Source organism: Cucurbita moschata, unplaced genomic scaffold, assembly GCF_002738365.1.
Source record: "Cucurbita moschata cultivar Rifu unplaced genomic scaffold, Cmos_1.0 Cmo_Scf00003, whole genome shotgun sequence".
Classification (NCBI taxonomy): domain Eukaryota; kingdom Viridiplantae; phylum Streptophyta; class Magnoliopsida; order Cucurbitales; family Cucurbitaceae; genus Cucurbita; species Cucurbita moschata.
The window spans coordinates 4,459,942-4,475,895 of record NW_019268519.1 but is presented as its reverse complement, the minus strand read 5'-3'; the positions used below and the strand labels follow the sequence as shown (position 1 = coordinate 4,475,895).

The window sequence follows — 15,954 nt, the reverse complement described above, 5'->3', positions numbered from 1 at the left end:
ATTGATTGAAAGATGGTCGTAAATTAATCTTAGATGTCGAGAAACTCTTTATCGAGCATCTATGATGGTTGACCATAACTTGAATCTTTTAACTTTTCGTTCGTTCAAAGATTCCAACAAATTAGTCATCGTGTTGTAGTTGGTCTCGGCCTCTTAGGCAACTAGAACTTAATATTTTTAACATTTTGTTCCTTCATAGATTCCAACAAATTAGGCGAGGTGTTGTGGTTGGCCTCTACCTCGACCTTTTAGACCCTAGTCAATCTCGTCCTCAGTTAATAGGTGTAACCATGTTCATTTATACATATGTGGTATCAGAGCGACTTTTAAAAATACAAAACAACTCAGTAAGTTCCAAACTGACCATCGAAGGGCAGTTAGACGTGATGTTGTGGTTGGTCTCGGCCTCTTAGGCTCTAGTCCAAATCGACGAGTACTCGAAATGAAAAGGTACATTTTAACCTCATTATCTCATTCCTTGGTTTCAATCATCCATCATCTAAAGTTCCATCCCTGTCAAGATCTGCACAATCCCATATCATAACTCTTTGCTTGGAAGATATGGAACGAAAATTGTCATTTCGTGACGAAATAAATGATCGTAACACCCGAGCAATTTAAGATAGATATTATGATACACGAATCCATGAACATAACTCGACAAGTACAATTAAACCGGTATCTATAACGATTGTCTAGCCTAATATGAATTTTTCGTGTAGCCAAATGTTACGTAGTGATCTATCTACCTAATCTACAAAAAGAAAACAGAAGAAGGATTGAGGGGATAAATAGAAAATGTTTAATACTAAAACAAATCCGATTACGCTGTTAGATCGAGTCCATAGATCGACGTAGGCTGCAGTAGACTGCTTTCCTGAAAAGCGGGTGTGCATCTTCTGATAACAAGACTTCTGCATCCAACTTCTCAATGTGTGGCCATATCTGTGAATATCACGATAAATGGTTCGAGTAAATATTAGCGTTCGGGTCATGTTGCTTTGATAGTTTTCGATATAGACCATAATTGTTTTCGTATCATTATTAGTTTTTATGATTGGCAGTCCTCAAAGTATGGCGCTCTAAGAAACGGAAAGTACCTCGGAAGCGTATTGTCTCGAGAAGGCCTTGACGTATCCTAAGGTTGTTAAACACCATTGTTCATTTTCACCTACAGTGTAAGCATGCTCTGTCCCACCGTTCACTTGACTGCAAAATGAAGAAAACAAAGTAAACTTGTAACGACCCAAGTCCACCGCTAGCAGATATCGTTTCTTTGGGCTTTCCCTTTCGGGCTTTCCCTCAAGGCTTTAAAACACGTCTGCTAGGGGAAGGTTTCCACACCCTTAATGAAGGGTGTTTTGTTCTCCTCCCCAACCAACCTGCACAAAACTCATAATGGAAGAAAGTGAGAAGGCAAAAATATAATGGATCATCATCTTCTTGACAAGAAAACCTTTTTTCAGGTCTTGAATCTTCATTGTCCATATCCATGGCTGCTGGTTCTTCTTCGAGGTCCATAGCATTCGTATCGGTTGGATTAATAGACTTCAAATCCTGCAGCGTTTGTACGCTAGATGCCGCTGGAAGGCGTTCGGTCAATATACTGGAGAAGCTTTTGTATAAGGATAGAAATAATGTCTGCACATGGAAAGAGATAAGGCGCTAAGTTGCTAACTCTCAATGTCGGTCCATGTTCGATGAAGGAGGTGAACATTATTTCTAGACTTAGAATCCATACCTCGTTCTCCTCGAGTGCTCGGGCAAGAAGAGCTTCTTTGGCTTCCAACGAGTCTCGTATCGATTCTTCCTGCTCTTTTGCTTTTTCAGCATAGGATTTCAATCGCTTCAGTCTTACAGGATTCTCTCCCATAACAGGTTCACCATCGACAAGTGCGAGCTTCGATTCAGCAGCGTTCAACTCGTCTTGTGTCTTCGCTACAGCTTCTTCAGCTGCCACAATATCTTTCTTCAGGGAGGATATTTCTTTCCTAAGATCGGAAATACGATTATACGTCTTGCACAACGCATTCCTTAATATCTGTGGATGAGGTAATAAGACAATTTTAGTTAAAACTTATTTGCATGAGTTACCATCACTTAATCCAGAAAGCTTGAAGAAAACACGTAAATTAAATCATGTTGAAATCGAACGACGAATAATAACGAGAATCTGTGGCAAAGTAGCGAAAAGGAAACGGAACCATGTACCTCCCATGGACGATCTGACGTATGATACTGCTCGATGTTTTCTGGAGAAAAGATCCATCTGATAATGGCCAAATTGGATATTAACCTGTAACCCATCATTCTATCAATTGCTATTGCCGTCATTTGAGTATTGTTCTTCCAGTAAGAACTCACTTCAGATATAAGCAAGACCTGCTTATCCTGATCAGGGCATATTCTTGATATCACTTGACCATATCTCTCCAAAACTGTTATCAAATGGGTGAAACTCTTTGACCCAATATCTAGAAGAGTTTGCACGATCACCACGAGCGAAACATCAAAACCATGCTTAGGAATTACAGTTTCATCGAGCCATGAAATTACTTCCCGTGCTGCAGCCCGTCCTTTCACCATATTGTATAATTCAGCAGAAAGTGCGTGTTGTTCATTTTTTTCTCCGTCGTCTTCTGTAGAAAATTTGAAGTTTGGTCCGCCCTTGGGAGGTAGCAACTCTTCTAAACCGGGCGCGTTCTCAATGCTCTACATAGTCACAATGTACTTGACATGTCAGAGAACAAAGTGCAAAACCAGGAAGGATAAGCTCATATTTATTCCATGTTCTGATTTTTCAGGCATACACAAATATTGAAAGATGAAACATCCCACAGAACCATAGCCACCGTCCGGCAGATCCTTTGTAACTCATTGTTCTTCTCATGCTGCCCGATAAATTATACATTCTGTATTTTCTATGAAGGACCGTTTTTGTAACGGCCTAAGTCCACCGCTAGCAGATATTGTCCTCTTTGGGTTTTCCCTTTTGGGCTTCCCCTCAAGGCTTTAAAACGCGTATCCTAGGGGAAGGTTTCCACACCCTTATAAAGGGTGTTTCGTTCTCCTCCCCAACCAATGTGGGATATTAAACTCCACCCCCCTTCAGAGCCCAGTGTCCTCGCTAGCACTCGTTTCTTTCTCCAATCGATGCGAGACCGTCACCAAATCCACCCCCCTTCGGGCCCCAACGTCCTTACTGGCACACCGTCTCATGTCAACCCACTTCGGGGAACAACCTCCTCACTGGTACATAGTCCGGTGTCTGGCTCTGATACCATTTGTAACAGCCCAAGTCTACCGCTAGCAGATACTATCCTCTTTGGGCTTTCCCTTTCGGGCTTCCCCTCAAGGCTTTAAAACACGTCTGCAAGGGGAAGGTTTCCACACCCTTATAAAGGGTGTTTCGTTCTCCTACCCAACCAATGTGGGATATTATAGATTTGTTTTATAAACATGCCGAGTAGGAGGCAAAAATGTATACAGTTCCAAGCATGACAAATACCTGCTTAATCTTATCCCAGTATGATAGACGAACTTCTCTATCCAGAACCTCCTTAACAAACACTCGCTGTGGAGCCCATTTTGGAAGTTCTAAAACATATGCCCATTCTTCCCATGGCCATATAAATTGAAAATTTGATCTGCATAAATAGTGGCAGAAATAACGTTAATACCCAGGAAATCTAACCTTAAAAGGAGAGCATGATTTTGTGCAAGTAACCCCAAATAGTACATCTTGAACACAAGAATAACATACATTTGTCATTGTAAATTGCTTCAGAAAATTTGCATAATTAAATGAATCCCTGAATCTTAAAGCATGCACCCACTTCAGAATCAATCATATGGAAGTTATGTGAGCACAAACACCTTAAGGATGTTACTTGTAACAATATCCAATTTGTTTACAAGATTTTGATACTCAAAGCATCAAAACTTGGGGTTTTTTTCAAGCCAAAAGCTTCAACAGTTTTCTCTTGCAATAGGATAGCATTTCTAGATATCGTGTTCTAAGACGGATGTGGAAAAAAGATAATAACATATGCATTCAATAAGCCATAAGGTCCATAACGCATGTATTGCAAGAAAGTTAATGTTTGCTCGCATGATAGTGAGCTTTTAGTGTTTGAACTTACAGATGGTGTGAAAACCAAAGTATTAGCCGTATGCGGCACTCCATGTCTAGATCAGCTATTTTCTCGAACAGAGCACGAACTGCACCAGCTACAACTGCAGGAAAGGCCCCAGGAAGAGCCTAAATATACCTCATAGTCATATATTTTCCCATATAAGACTTTTGGTCGAAACGAAAAAGAAACGAAACAATTTTTTTTTCAATAACAAAAGCACGTACCTTACAAAGGTCAATAATGACCAGCGTATAATAAATAGGCTTGAATGGTGGTTGTGGTAGCATGAGTAACTGCAAGTAATATCAATATTTTTGAGAGAGGAAGGGGGGAAGCAACTTTGACCATGACTTTTAAAAAAATCATAAAAACTCAATATAAAGAGAAAATTAAGAAAATATATATTTTTTAAATGAAATAGAACTTTGAACAGTTGTTCTTCTCAGCTAAGTTTGAGGTGAACCAACTATTCTCCCGTGTGGAGCGATTCGAATTTCAAACAAGTTTTCTTGCCTTGAGATATTTGATTTACGAGATAATCTGAATCTTACTTTCCCTTGGATTGATTACTTATCATTTTGGGTTCTTAGATATTTTAGATCTAAAGGTCTTATTCTTCAATAAGGTTGTTAGATCGAATCCCCAAGAGTTACAATCATTTGGGATGAAATCAACTTGATTTGGGAGTTCTAGCATTTATGATCTAGGGGTTTGCATATCCACGAGGGTTCTTAGAACCAATTGGCTAAGGTTTTCAATAGGTAATCTGAATCTTACTTTCCCAATACGTAATCTGAATCTTACTTTCCCTTGGAGTGATTCCTTATCATTTTGGGGTTCTTAGATACTTTAGATCTAAGAGTCTTATTCAGTCTTATTCTTCAATAAGGTTGTTAGATCGAATTCTCAAGAGTTACAATCATTTTGGATGAAATCAACTTGATTTAGAAGTTCTAGCATTCGTGATCTAGGGGTTTGCATATCCATGAGGGTTCTTAGGATCGACTCCTTCATTTCTTGTGGGGCTGTTAGTTTGCTCAATCTCTTTGGTTTTGGTGGTAAGAATCATTTGGCTTATGTTGGGGCTTGAAATTATGACTATTACACTATGATTGAGGAGATACACCTAAGTTCAGCTTTTCGGGAGAAGGGAAGAGCTTCATGCGATGCTTGTTTCTTTATAACTTTGCGGAGAGTTCGACTCGAGAGAAACAATAGGATATTTATAGAGCTAGATTGAACGCCAATAGCATTTTGTGGAGAGAGTTCGGCTCGAGAGAAACAATAGCATTATGTCGGAGAGTCTCCCGCAAGGATTGGATGCCAATAAGAGATCTTTATGTTACTACTTTTGTTTCATGGTTTTTAAGCTCTAGCCTTTTGTACATTTCATTCAATCATAAAATTGGGAAAGAGGAAGACAACAAATGCTTCAATAATTAACCAGAAAGATAGCTGCACACCTGCGAGAAGATTGTCTCTGCCATAAGATACTCATATCTAAAAGGTACAGGGAGACCAACCATGAAAGACGCACATTCCTTTCGACTAGCTTTGCATGAAACAAGACAAATAAACCACTGTTACATGTTGAATTTCAACTTATTGAAACGTATAAAAACGTCATTCCATAAAACATTTAAAAGAAACTCTACATATTTATTCGCATTATATAGTTAATTGAATGGTAGTATACGAATTTACAACAGAATATTGGTTAAAAGGTACAAAAGACCTTCACATTTGGTCACTTAAGTTAAACTTGGAGGACCTGTTCACTTGAATATACAGTGTAGAGGAGAATATACAATCAGAATGAGGCAATAAATCCTATGAAAAACAAGCCATACAGTCCACGAAAACCGTAGTTAGGAGGATTTATGACAATAACAAGAATCATAGATAGACTAATCTATCTTAAAAGCACCTATTGTTTGTTTCTTTCAAGCTAAAACATGAACAATCAAACAGAGCCTTCTATAATTCCTTCGGACTTTCCCTTACTTTCATTCAATTTGTTTCCGTAGATACCATCTTTTAGAACAAAAACATGCTAATACAGAGTATTTTAAGTGCATAATGATCTTCCCTTCACAAGACACACCTAATCATGTTGTCAAATGCAACGTTCTTGAAACGATCTCTCCTAAAACCTAACTGATTAACAGATGAGGGAAGCTTAATGGTCTCGTATTCATTGTTAAATTATAGATATGGAGAAATTACGAACCAGCCATTGAAGAAAAGAAGCACATCTAAAAGATACTCCTCCACGACAAAACGATCAATAGGTTGCAGATCCTGCATCAACAAAGGTCGAAGAAACACGCACATTCAATTGAGGACCACGTTTGAATTTGGTATATATCATGTAATCATAAACCAATAAAAAAATATATTAATACCGGACTAAAAGAGAAGAGAATATAAACTCATTCACAATTTTTTATTGAGGCCAGTAAAACAAATTAAGTCACACTAAATATAACTCCTTACACAAAGTCTTAGTAATCTATCTTTTGTAGATAACATTTACAAGTCGACAAAACTAATGACGTTAATGTCCAAAAATAAATAGTACCTCAAATTTACTTGATGGAAATATATTAAGCCGACGTATCCTTTGAGGATAACTTAACTCTGCATCATACTTCTGTTTACCATAAGTAATGCCAGAAGGTGTTGAAGGTGAATCAGGTTGCTCCGGACAGCTGATGCTTCCAAATTCATGAGACTTACCAGCAACTAGCTGAGCTTCAAATAGAAGGTGGGGCCTTGGAACTATCACATGAGAAGATATAACAATTACTGAAAATACAAAATATAAAACTCTACATCACTGACCCACCTCTAAGACTCATAGGTATATTTTCTTTGTAAATACTTTGTCATACACCGTTGCGCCCCTTGGGGATCTCTCCGGTACGACTTCACAAGACCCCGTTTCCCTTCCCTGTATCGTCGATACCATAGGTATCTAGAAATGTGTAGCACAACTAGAGGATTCTAAAGCTCTGCTAAATTTGGAAATACCATAGCTGTGGGGCTCATTTCCTTATCTATTCCCAATGGAGAATCCCTACCCCGTGATATGTTTCCCCATGAAGCCGACTGTACAAGGCCTCTCTTAAAGCCTTTTCTTGGTTTTTCTCGTCAAGATATTTATCCCTATTGGAATGCTTTATTATATCCCTATTTCTATTGTTGCTGTCTGGTTATGTTTTTGTTCTTTCATTTAGTCCTTGATCTATATGTTTCTTAGTTCGGTCTTGCTGTTGTTTCCTTTTACTCTCTTTCACTCCTTTTGGAGTTTGTATCTTTGAGTTTTAGTCTCTTTTCCTTACACCAATGAAAAACTAATGAACAATAACATTGTTGATGAATCCTTACTGCTAGTAATGTTTCATCGACTCTGGAGAGAGAAAATTAAAAAAACCAAGCAAACAGAGACGAACTAGATAGCAAGGTTCCATCAAAAGAAGATACTGAACTATCATATACTATCAAGGGTCAATTTAAATTCTTGCAACTCGGTGATCGAGTCCCACTTAGAGAAACTCTCAGAGATACCAATGCATCTCACAGCAATATGAACGAAAATGTATGGATTCTAGATGTAAATGGGGTTTTCAAAGTTACTACTATACCAATCCCTCATGGCATATGCTTTCAGCAGTTCTATACATGGATCAATTTCCCTTTATTGATTGTAAAATATAATGATATAGGGACATAAAAGGACCAGAGTAAATAACCAAATTGAGGCTTAAAGTTTAAGAAAATCACCACTATCCACTTTCCATCCATCACTAGATAACGCTTGTATGCGTCCCCATAAATCTTCTAAAAAATCCTGAAACGACCGCCAAAACAAAAGGATTAATGTAACTTATGTTGCAAATTTCATAACAAGGTGATAAAACCAAATTTATCTATTTTGAGCTCTGGTGAGAGCATGGGGAGGAGGGAAGACAAGGTGGAAGCTTTTTCTACATGGCCTGGTTTATGATTAGAATTCTTTCACTGTTGCTTACAGTAATTTGTTACGATTTCTTACGGCCACAGGTTTTACTTTATAGTTAGTTCGCCTTGTTGGTTGAATTTAGTTGAGCAGTGTTAATCCTGAGCCAGTTGATAAAATATAGATAAGAAAACAAAGAAACCCCTAGTAAACAAGCTTAACTTTTAAAAACAAAATCATTATCATACTAATTGTGTTCAGTTCCAATCATAAGGCAGAATCTCCAACTGAAACAACATAGGTTTTTCTAATGACATAACAGATTCGACACCATGACATTTATAACTAACAGCATTGCCGTATATATATTGAAAAAACAGTCAACCCGAAACGGATTCCCAATCAAGTAGAAAAGTTTAGAATTATGATAAAGAATTATCGCAACTAGTGAAATTATACCTTCTCATTAAGAGTTTTCTCAACTTCACCAGCATCCTCAAAAAAGGATAAACCAGTGTCCACGGTATGCCTTCGAATGCTTAAGTAAGCTTCTACTCCAACCATTACTCTCTCGAGCTCTTCAGGAACTTGCTGCGCACGAAGATGAGTTTTCAATGAAAGAGGCTCTTTGGCCAACATGAGTATAGCTCAGCAATTAAAAACAAGTTCGTAGGTTTGAAATCCTCATCCCACGTGTTGTTGTAACATTCTAAAAATAGTAGAGTATTTAAATAATTCTTTTAGAGCAATCACAGGAAGAACCAAATTCAGAGACAAAACAACAATACCTCAACCAGTTCAGCTCCTCCCCAGGGAAAACAGGAGAGAATGCAAGATATGTAAAAGTCAGCGCGTGCCTGCCATGCAGGGTTTCCCTTCTCTTCATCCACTGTTGTGGCAGCTGAAGATAATAATGTTTCAAAAACAACAACTAGAGAAGTGGACAGCAGGACTTTACTGCTCATCTACATAAGACAAAAAACAATGAACCCATTTAAAAGGTCAGAATATTTTTTTAAGATGACAGAAAAAAACTATAATACGTTAAGTTTTCAAATTTAAACAATGATAATATCTCGGTCAAAAACAATGTATTGTTAATAGCAAAATCAAGCATACCAGGGTAGTTAGAAAGCGTAACAAAATTCGAATCCCGTGGCAATTTCCAGTGTTTAAGGCATCCTGAAAAAGAACTACGAGTAAGATAAACGAAGTATATCTGATGAAATAATTGAAATTCGAATACTAAGGATGGGAGTCGAACATCCCGAAAACTTTTTTTCTTTTATATGAAACAGCAAGATTTGTATTCATATCAGCAAAAGGAAAACAAGTTGAGGGAAAGGGGTAGGGGGAGAACCCCTTCCCAAACAAAAGAACTATCACAAAGTAAAACCTTCCAATTTCTAACAATCAAGGCCAGGCTATAAGTACACCATCTTTTACAATTGGCGCACTAACAGAAGAGTAATCGCAGAACGAAGATACTTGTCCTTGATCGCACCATACACTTTTTAATATCTATGAGTGTTCACGCCAGCTTGCAAACACTTCAACTATCTGACGCTACTATATTTGGTTGTCAAGGTGATTCGTAGGATTTTTTTTTATTGGTGATCTCCTCATCGTGCAGCATTTTATTTAATGAATAAAGTTGTTTACTACCCAAAAAAATATTGAATAGGCCAAGAACTTATTAGGCACAAAATTGAAAATTCCAACCTATTAGCTACAAAAATGAAAATCTACACGACTTTAAAAGTTCAAGAACTAAATATATAATTTACTCGTTTCTTTTTTATTTTTGTGTATGGAAGTGCCTTAATTCACTTCACTAAGACAATGACAATGTGTCTTTCTCGCCTCTCACTTTGAAGGCATCAAGACACTTATCCCCTTGAGGCAATTGGATTGAATTTGTGAGGATTTGTGGTTGGGGTCATAGGAGAAGTTCAGAAAGGAAGCAACTCGGCAGAAAGTTCGAACGGCACAAGAAATGAAAACATCTAAACCATGTGATCCGCAAAATTGCTAACCTGAAAACTTTTGTGAGTTTGGTCCACAATTTTCTTCACGAAGTCTTCATTTTCCAAGTTTATTAACCCAATCTGTATGCACAACAAGATAGATATATAACCATCATTGAAAATTATAAGTAAACATTAAAGCAAAAAAGAGAGAAAGAAAGGAAGAGAGACCGTGCTTACCAGTTGGAGTGAGAGTATAACGGAATCAAAGGGAGTATAAAGGAAACAAGGGTATGAAAAACCATTCCACTTGTGAAAGAATATACAAAGGGAAGAGGGAGCCAAAGCAACAAACCAAACTAGGGAAAAAGAAAGAAGGTTTGTCTTTTCCTGAAGGAAACATACTATTTTGTTGAATCAAATAATACACTACAGGAAAAAGAGGAAATGCCCGACCACGTAGCTCTAGAGTTATAAACGATACATGAAAAAGAACAGAAAAGGAAATAGCAAAAGGAAGGCCACTGCATTTCATAACTTTGAATCTAAAGCTTTGGCTTTTCATGGGAAACGTTTAGAATAGATTTGTATGTATAGCTAATTCAGTCGTGCTTGTCCTTTCTCGAAAGTATCCTTTTCTAGGAACATGGTCAACCAGAAATTAGATGCAGAAAATGCTCTAGTTTTCCATTCTCATATGAGGCTAAAAAGTTTATTAGCAACTAGTCGGCATGAAGCTCTTTATCATGCTCAAAGACAAGCCGATCGTCCGTTAGGGACTTGATAAATAAGATTTATAATGCTGTACAGTACTATACATGTGAGACATAACTAAGAAGTTGAAGCTAAATCACACGAGATAGCAACATAAGCACATCATTGCAAGACAGAAGTTTTAAGAAAAGATATCCACAGTAGGTATGAAGAATGTAATGTGCTTTACCAATGTCCCGTACAAAGGAGTCTTATGAGGCAATTGTTCAACGCATTGTAGAAGGAACTGCAGACGAGAAAAAAGAAAACAGTGTAAATACCACAAGCATAGAGTAATTAGACACGACTCAATGTGCCACGAAGGGATACAACTAAATAAGTTGCCAGCAAAAAAAAAAAAGAACTCAGTTTCACACGTGCTGCTGATATAGTGATTCAACCAGTATAATTTCACCCAATACAAGGACTGCAAATTTCATCAAGACCCAGATAAATTACAGAGCACACGTGCTGCAGATATAGTAATTCAACCAGTACAAGTTCATCCAATACAAAGACTGCAAATTTCATGAAGACCCAGATAAATTAAAGAGCAAAGAGTGTGCAGAAGCAAAGAATTACAGGCAAAACTTCATCTCCATAGTGATCCAACTCCCGCCGAATCGCACCAAAGCAAGTTTCCTGCAAAACCCAGATGAAAATCAACAGCCAGAAGTCGAATACCGGCGTACAAATGGAGGAATATAGAGAGAGAGAGAGACGAACAATATGGTCTTTGAAGTCGGAGGAGGTGCCATATTCCGGGGACTTGTCGCCAATTCGAAGAAGAAGACTCTTCCAGCTGCTCATTACTACCCAGAAGAAGAAAAAAAAAAAAAGGTCGTAGAGGGAAAATGAGGAGATGGGGAAGTGGGTTCGAATCAACACACGGGACTGTAAAAGCGAAGATGCTTTAAGAGAAGAATGACCTATGAACGCGGGCGTAGAAGGGAGTAAGACCGAGGGCGTAGAAGGGAGATTAGAGGGTTCTTATAATTATTAAACACAAAATAATTAAAATTTCAATTTTTAACCTAAATTTTTAAAAATTTTAAAAACAAAAAATAAAATAGGCCGAACCAAAATATAAAAATGAAATTACAACAATGCCCCCAAGGGGATTTTCTATCTTCTCTACTTATTTCATTCTCTCGTTAAATATTTTATTTATTTTTGTATGATCGGTTTATTATTTTTAAAAAATATATCTATTTTAAAGTTTTTATTATTCCATATAATTTTTATTAAATAAAGATAAAATAAAATCATTAATAAATAAGTATATTTCATATATTATATTTTAACAACATAATTTTAAAAAATAGATAAAATATACAATAGGCTTAAGTATTCTTAAATTAACTAATTTATTTTTTTTAAAAAAAAGGATTTAAAATGAAAATATATATATTAGAAAAAAGAAAAAAATCTAAATAGAAATTGGGAAACCCTTGTTTGGATTCCCAAAACCCCCGCCATTCCCATCTTCTTCCCTCCCGTTTGCCCTTCAGCATTTGGCAGAACCGATTTGGAGCTCTGAGAGACCTTTGGGTTAGCTATGGCCAGCGCTGATGTTGAGGCTGTCGACTTTGAGCCCGAGGAAGACGACCTCATGGACGAGGATGGAGCTGCCGAAGCCGATGTCTCCCCACGAGCTCCTTTTCCTAAGCTCAAATCCGCCATTACTGGTGGCGCATCTTCCACGTTGGCCGGTGGTTTGAAGAAAACCAAGGGTCGTGGATTTCGAGAAGATTCTGATCGTAACACCCGTCTTGCTGGGTCGGATTTCGATTCCCTCAATTCTGCTGATGGCCCTGGCGTCCAACGATGTTAGTCTTGCCTTTCTCTCTTTCTCTATCTATCTGTTATTCTCATTTACTTCGTTTGACTGATTGCGTTTTTTGTTTTTTTTTTTTCTGTTAATGTCGGTTAGTTTTCCCTCTTGTTTCAATAATGCAAATCTTAGCTGAAATTTTGGTGTTAAAGATTCATGTGTATTAGCTATATATTGCTTCTTGGAGTTGATGCAAGGTTGGTTTCTTTTAGGAGTTTGGTGGTTGAGAGGATCTTCGGCTACTTATCTAAAGAGGAAGAATTTTCTTCTTTCTAGGGGGGAACTGAGGAAGTATAACCTTGGTTCGTTTGGGTCTTTCAAACGAAAGTTATTTACAATATGGGGTTAGTTCAATTGGGTCATTCAAATGAGCTTACTTACTCTTTATCCCTTTAAACCACAAAAGTTATTAAGAAAATGAAGAAGTTAATCGGGAACTTTTTAGGGAGAGGCAAATAGAGAGGGTAGCGGCACATTGTGAAATGCTTATTGTTCGCTTACCTTCCTCATTGGTTGCTTAAAACAAGGAACCTTTTTGTTCTAGTGTGGGTTTGTAGATTTTCCTTGGAGAGATCATTCAGCATCAGCTGATTATAATCAAGGACGGGTTAAGTGGTCTCAGTTGGTTTACTTGTTCTCCTTCATCCTCTTGTCCTAAATCCCCTTGGTTCCATGCCAATAAGTGTTGATCGTTAGCTGGTCAATTCTTCTATTTTAAGTTGGAAAAGGGGAGAAATTACAGTATTGGTCGGGTGTTTTAGACCTCTACTCATTCCTAGCTGGTATGATGTATGATCTCTCATGTATCAAATATGAGGTTGAAACTCATAGATGGAATAAACTTTACCCTCATAAGTAAATTTTGCTAATTATGCATCCTAATCAATAAGATTCTAAATTGTGGGCTTTGGGTAGTTTGGAGTTTTATTGTGCTAATCGTTTCTCTCTAAAGCTTTTTGTGATTTATTTGTAGTACAATAGATGTGGGGTATGCACATTTGAGTACGTGCCAATTACCTTTGAGCTAGGCTCATTTTGGCTTGTGAGTTGCTTATTGTATTCTAAAAAGTTTGTCTTTTGGGATCAAGCATTCTAAAGTTCCTAATAGGATTCAAGTTTTCTCCGTGGTCCCTTGTCATCTATTTCATCAAAACTAATGACAGGAATATCGGATTCAGTGATGAAATCCTTGAATCTCTCCCTTATTCCCAACAGTGTATTAACCTTAGTAATAGTGTAGAGGATAAGCCACCTTTTATCGTTCACCCTTTTCCTATGGCTGTTGAATGTTGTCTTCCTGGAATTTTGCTCACACGATTGTATGCACATGTTTTTTGCAGTCTTTCTCTTGAAAGCCTAAAATGATTTGCCTTTTTGGTGCTAAAATGGTTCTTTGGTGAATGCTTGTATTGCTCATCTTTGGCACTTGTGCTTGAAAAGACGCAATTGATTTTTTTATGATACTCTAATACTTGGAATGATTTCTTTGCTTTGATTCATTTTGTAGCTCTCCTCTGGAGCTTTTTCAACAAATTTTTTTTTTTTAATTATTATCCTATCTTAGAGATTTAAACTGGGAAGCTCTTCATAATTTCTTCGTTTGGGTTTGGGGTACATCTTATCCTCCCCTTTTGTGCACTTTTTCAATGTTTTTTAGTTATTTATAGAGTTTTTGTCTACTGAACAAGAAAAGCGGCCCAGGACTTTAGTCATTTCAAGAAAAAAAAATCCACAAACAATTATCCTCTTGGATTTATGAGTAAACAAATGATTGGATGTGTCCAAATTTCCATAAACAAGAAAGTTCACGTGTGAGGCAGTATATCCTTTAGCTAGTGCACTTTTTGAACAATTTCTAATTCTAGTTACTGTGTGTAGCTATTGAAGGATGGATCATTCTGGTATCTGGTGTACACGAAGAGGCACAGGAGGATGATCTACAAAATGCATTTGGTGACTTTGGGGAGATAAAGAATTTGCATCTAAATCTCGATCGCCGTACTGGGTTTGTCAAGGTATATTTGGTTACCATTTATTTTTATTTTTTCCTATAGAAACCGGAACTTATGTTTTATCTGCTTCCGATTAAGGAGAAGGAGAATATGCATATATGTGGTTGTCTTATAGTTAAAAATGTATAATAACTAGGAAGTTTTGAAAGGAATCCAAATAGAAAACTCATATTTTGATGATGATCGTATGGTTTGTAAGAAGAATGGAGTAGTATTGTAAATTCTATTTTGATATTGAAAAACAATTTAATTTGCGTCTTCTCCCTTTTCTTTGCGTCCCTTCCCGAAAGCACAATAAATTATCTTAATATTAAGTCTACCGATTGGGGCAGTGTTTTTCAAGCTCCATTCGAGTTTATAGCATCTTTCATGAGCATTAAACTTCGAAATCTGGATTATTTTGGTGATAGATATCTGCATAGGTAACACATTGCATGCGTATTACAATAGTCTGCTTTGCCATAGGTTATTAAGTGACAGCCGTGTGTATTGGAGCTGGAAGTAGAAATTTTTAGTTCCAATATTATATCCCGAGTTGATTGATGAAGATGACTATTCGGGCTTCCATTGCATCTCATCTGTTATCTATTGTTAACGATCCCCGACTCAGAAATTTACCGATTTTCCATTGTTCTGAAGTGCTGATTAATATTTACTATTTTGGTTTTGGCAAGGGGTATGCGTTGATCGAATACGAGAGCTTTGAGGAAGCAGAGAAAGCAATATCTGGCATGGATGGAGCTGAACTTCTGACCCAAATTATCAATGTTGATTGGGCATTCAGCCGTGGACCCATCAGAAGAAAGAACACAAGGTATGCTTGCTTCTACAAGATCCATTCAATATTTGCAAGGGGAATAGTCACAGTCTATAACCTTTCGTTCTAATTTAACCGCAGACCTGCACGAGAACGACGTTCGAGGAGCCCAAGGAGGAGATATTGATCTGGAGGTGTAGAACTCCAGGTGTGGTGTGGTGTTTATGATTTTAAATTGGAAAGGTGTTGTGTTGTGGATTAGATATTAGGTGATGTTTCTACTGAGCTCTTACTCAACTGTCTCTCAAGATTCCCCTGGTTTCTTGGGGGATCTGAAGTTGATGATATTCCCCCCTTTTTCCTTGGATTACTTGAGGTTCATGCTTTTTTGTGTAGAAACCTGCTATTTTGTATATTCTTTTGTTCCAAATTTGGTTCGGATCGAGGGTTTTGGATTTGGTCGTTCTCCGAACGCCCTCCTCCGTTGGAATCACATGTACTCTTTTCTTTGAGGTCAGAGGTTCAAATTCTCGT

At 37.4% G+C, this 15,954-nt stretch overlaps 2 protein-coding genes across 2 annotated transcripts; one reads left to right on the top strand and one right to left on the bottom strand.

The window, feature by feature from the left end:
- Positions 1-587: 587 nt before the first annotated feature.
- LOC111437775 (nuclear cap-binding protein subunit 1-like) lies at positions 588-11,765 on the bottom strand. Its single transcript, XM_023075843.1, has 19 exons — positions 11,544-11,765; positions 11,400-11,459; positions 11,008-11,064; positions 10,134-10,205; positions 9,217-9,279; positions 8,886-9,062; positions 8,557-8,688; positions 7,923-7,989; positions 6,718-6,917; positions 6,367-6,437; positions 5,600-5,684; positions 4,361-4,429; positions 4,143-4,261; positions 3,509-3,647; positions 2,212-2,712; positions 1,742-2,041; positions 1,457-1,641; positions 1,101-1,209; positions 588-945 (listed from the first exon to the last, which is right to left on the bottom strand). The coding sequence occupies exons 1-19, from the start codon at positions 11,625-11,627 to the stop codon at positions 832-834; spliced, it is 2,604 nt and encodes an 867-aa protein (XP_022931611.1). The 5' UTR covers positions 11,628-11,765; the 3' UTR covers positions 588-831.
- Positions 11,766-12,258: 493 nt separating this feature from the next.
- Positions 12,259-15,937, top strand: LOC111437784 (RNA-binding protein Y14-like). The gene is made up of 4 exons (XM_023075856.1): positions 12,259-12,646; positions 14,530-14,666; positions 15,338-15,477; positions 15,562-15,937. Exons 1-4 carry the CDS (start codon positions 12,376-12,378, stop codon positions 15,605-15,607), a joined length of 594 nt encoding a protein of 197 aa, XP_022931624.1. The 5' UTR covers positions 12,259-12,375; the 3' UTR covers positions 15,608-15,937.
- Positions 15,938-15,954: the final 17 nt, after the last annotated feature.

Bases quoted from the DNA above. Each gene is read 5' to 3' on its own strand.
- LOC111437775 (XM_023075843.1), bottom strand. From the start codon at position 11,627: ATGAGCAGCTGGAAGAGTCTTCTTCTTCGAATTGGCGACAAGTCCCCG. The intron at 9,063-9,216 runs GTATGCTTGATT...TGTCTTATGTAG, and splicing joins TACGCTTTCTAACTACCCTG to ATGAGCAGTAAAGTCCTGCT. The intron at 6,438-6,717 runs GTACTATTTATT...TTGTTGATGCAG, and splicing joins TTCCATCAAGTAAATTTGAG to GATCTGCAACCTATTGATCG.
- LOC111437784 (XM_023075856.1), top strand. From the start codon at position 12,376: ATGGCCAGCGCTGATGTTGAGGCTGTCGACTTTGAGCCCGAGGAAGAC. The intron at 12,647-14,529 runs GTTAGTCTTGCC...TACTGTGTGTAG, and splicing joins TGGCCCTGGCGTCCAACGAT to CTATTGAAGGATGGATCATT. The intron at 14,667-15,337 runs GTATATTTGGTT...GGTTTTGGCAAG, and splicing joins GCCGTACTGGGTTTGTCAAG to GGGTATGCGTTGATCGAATA.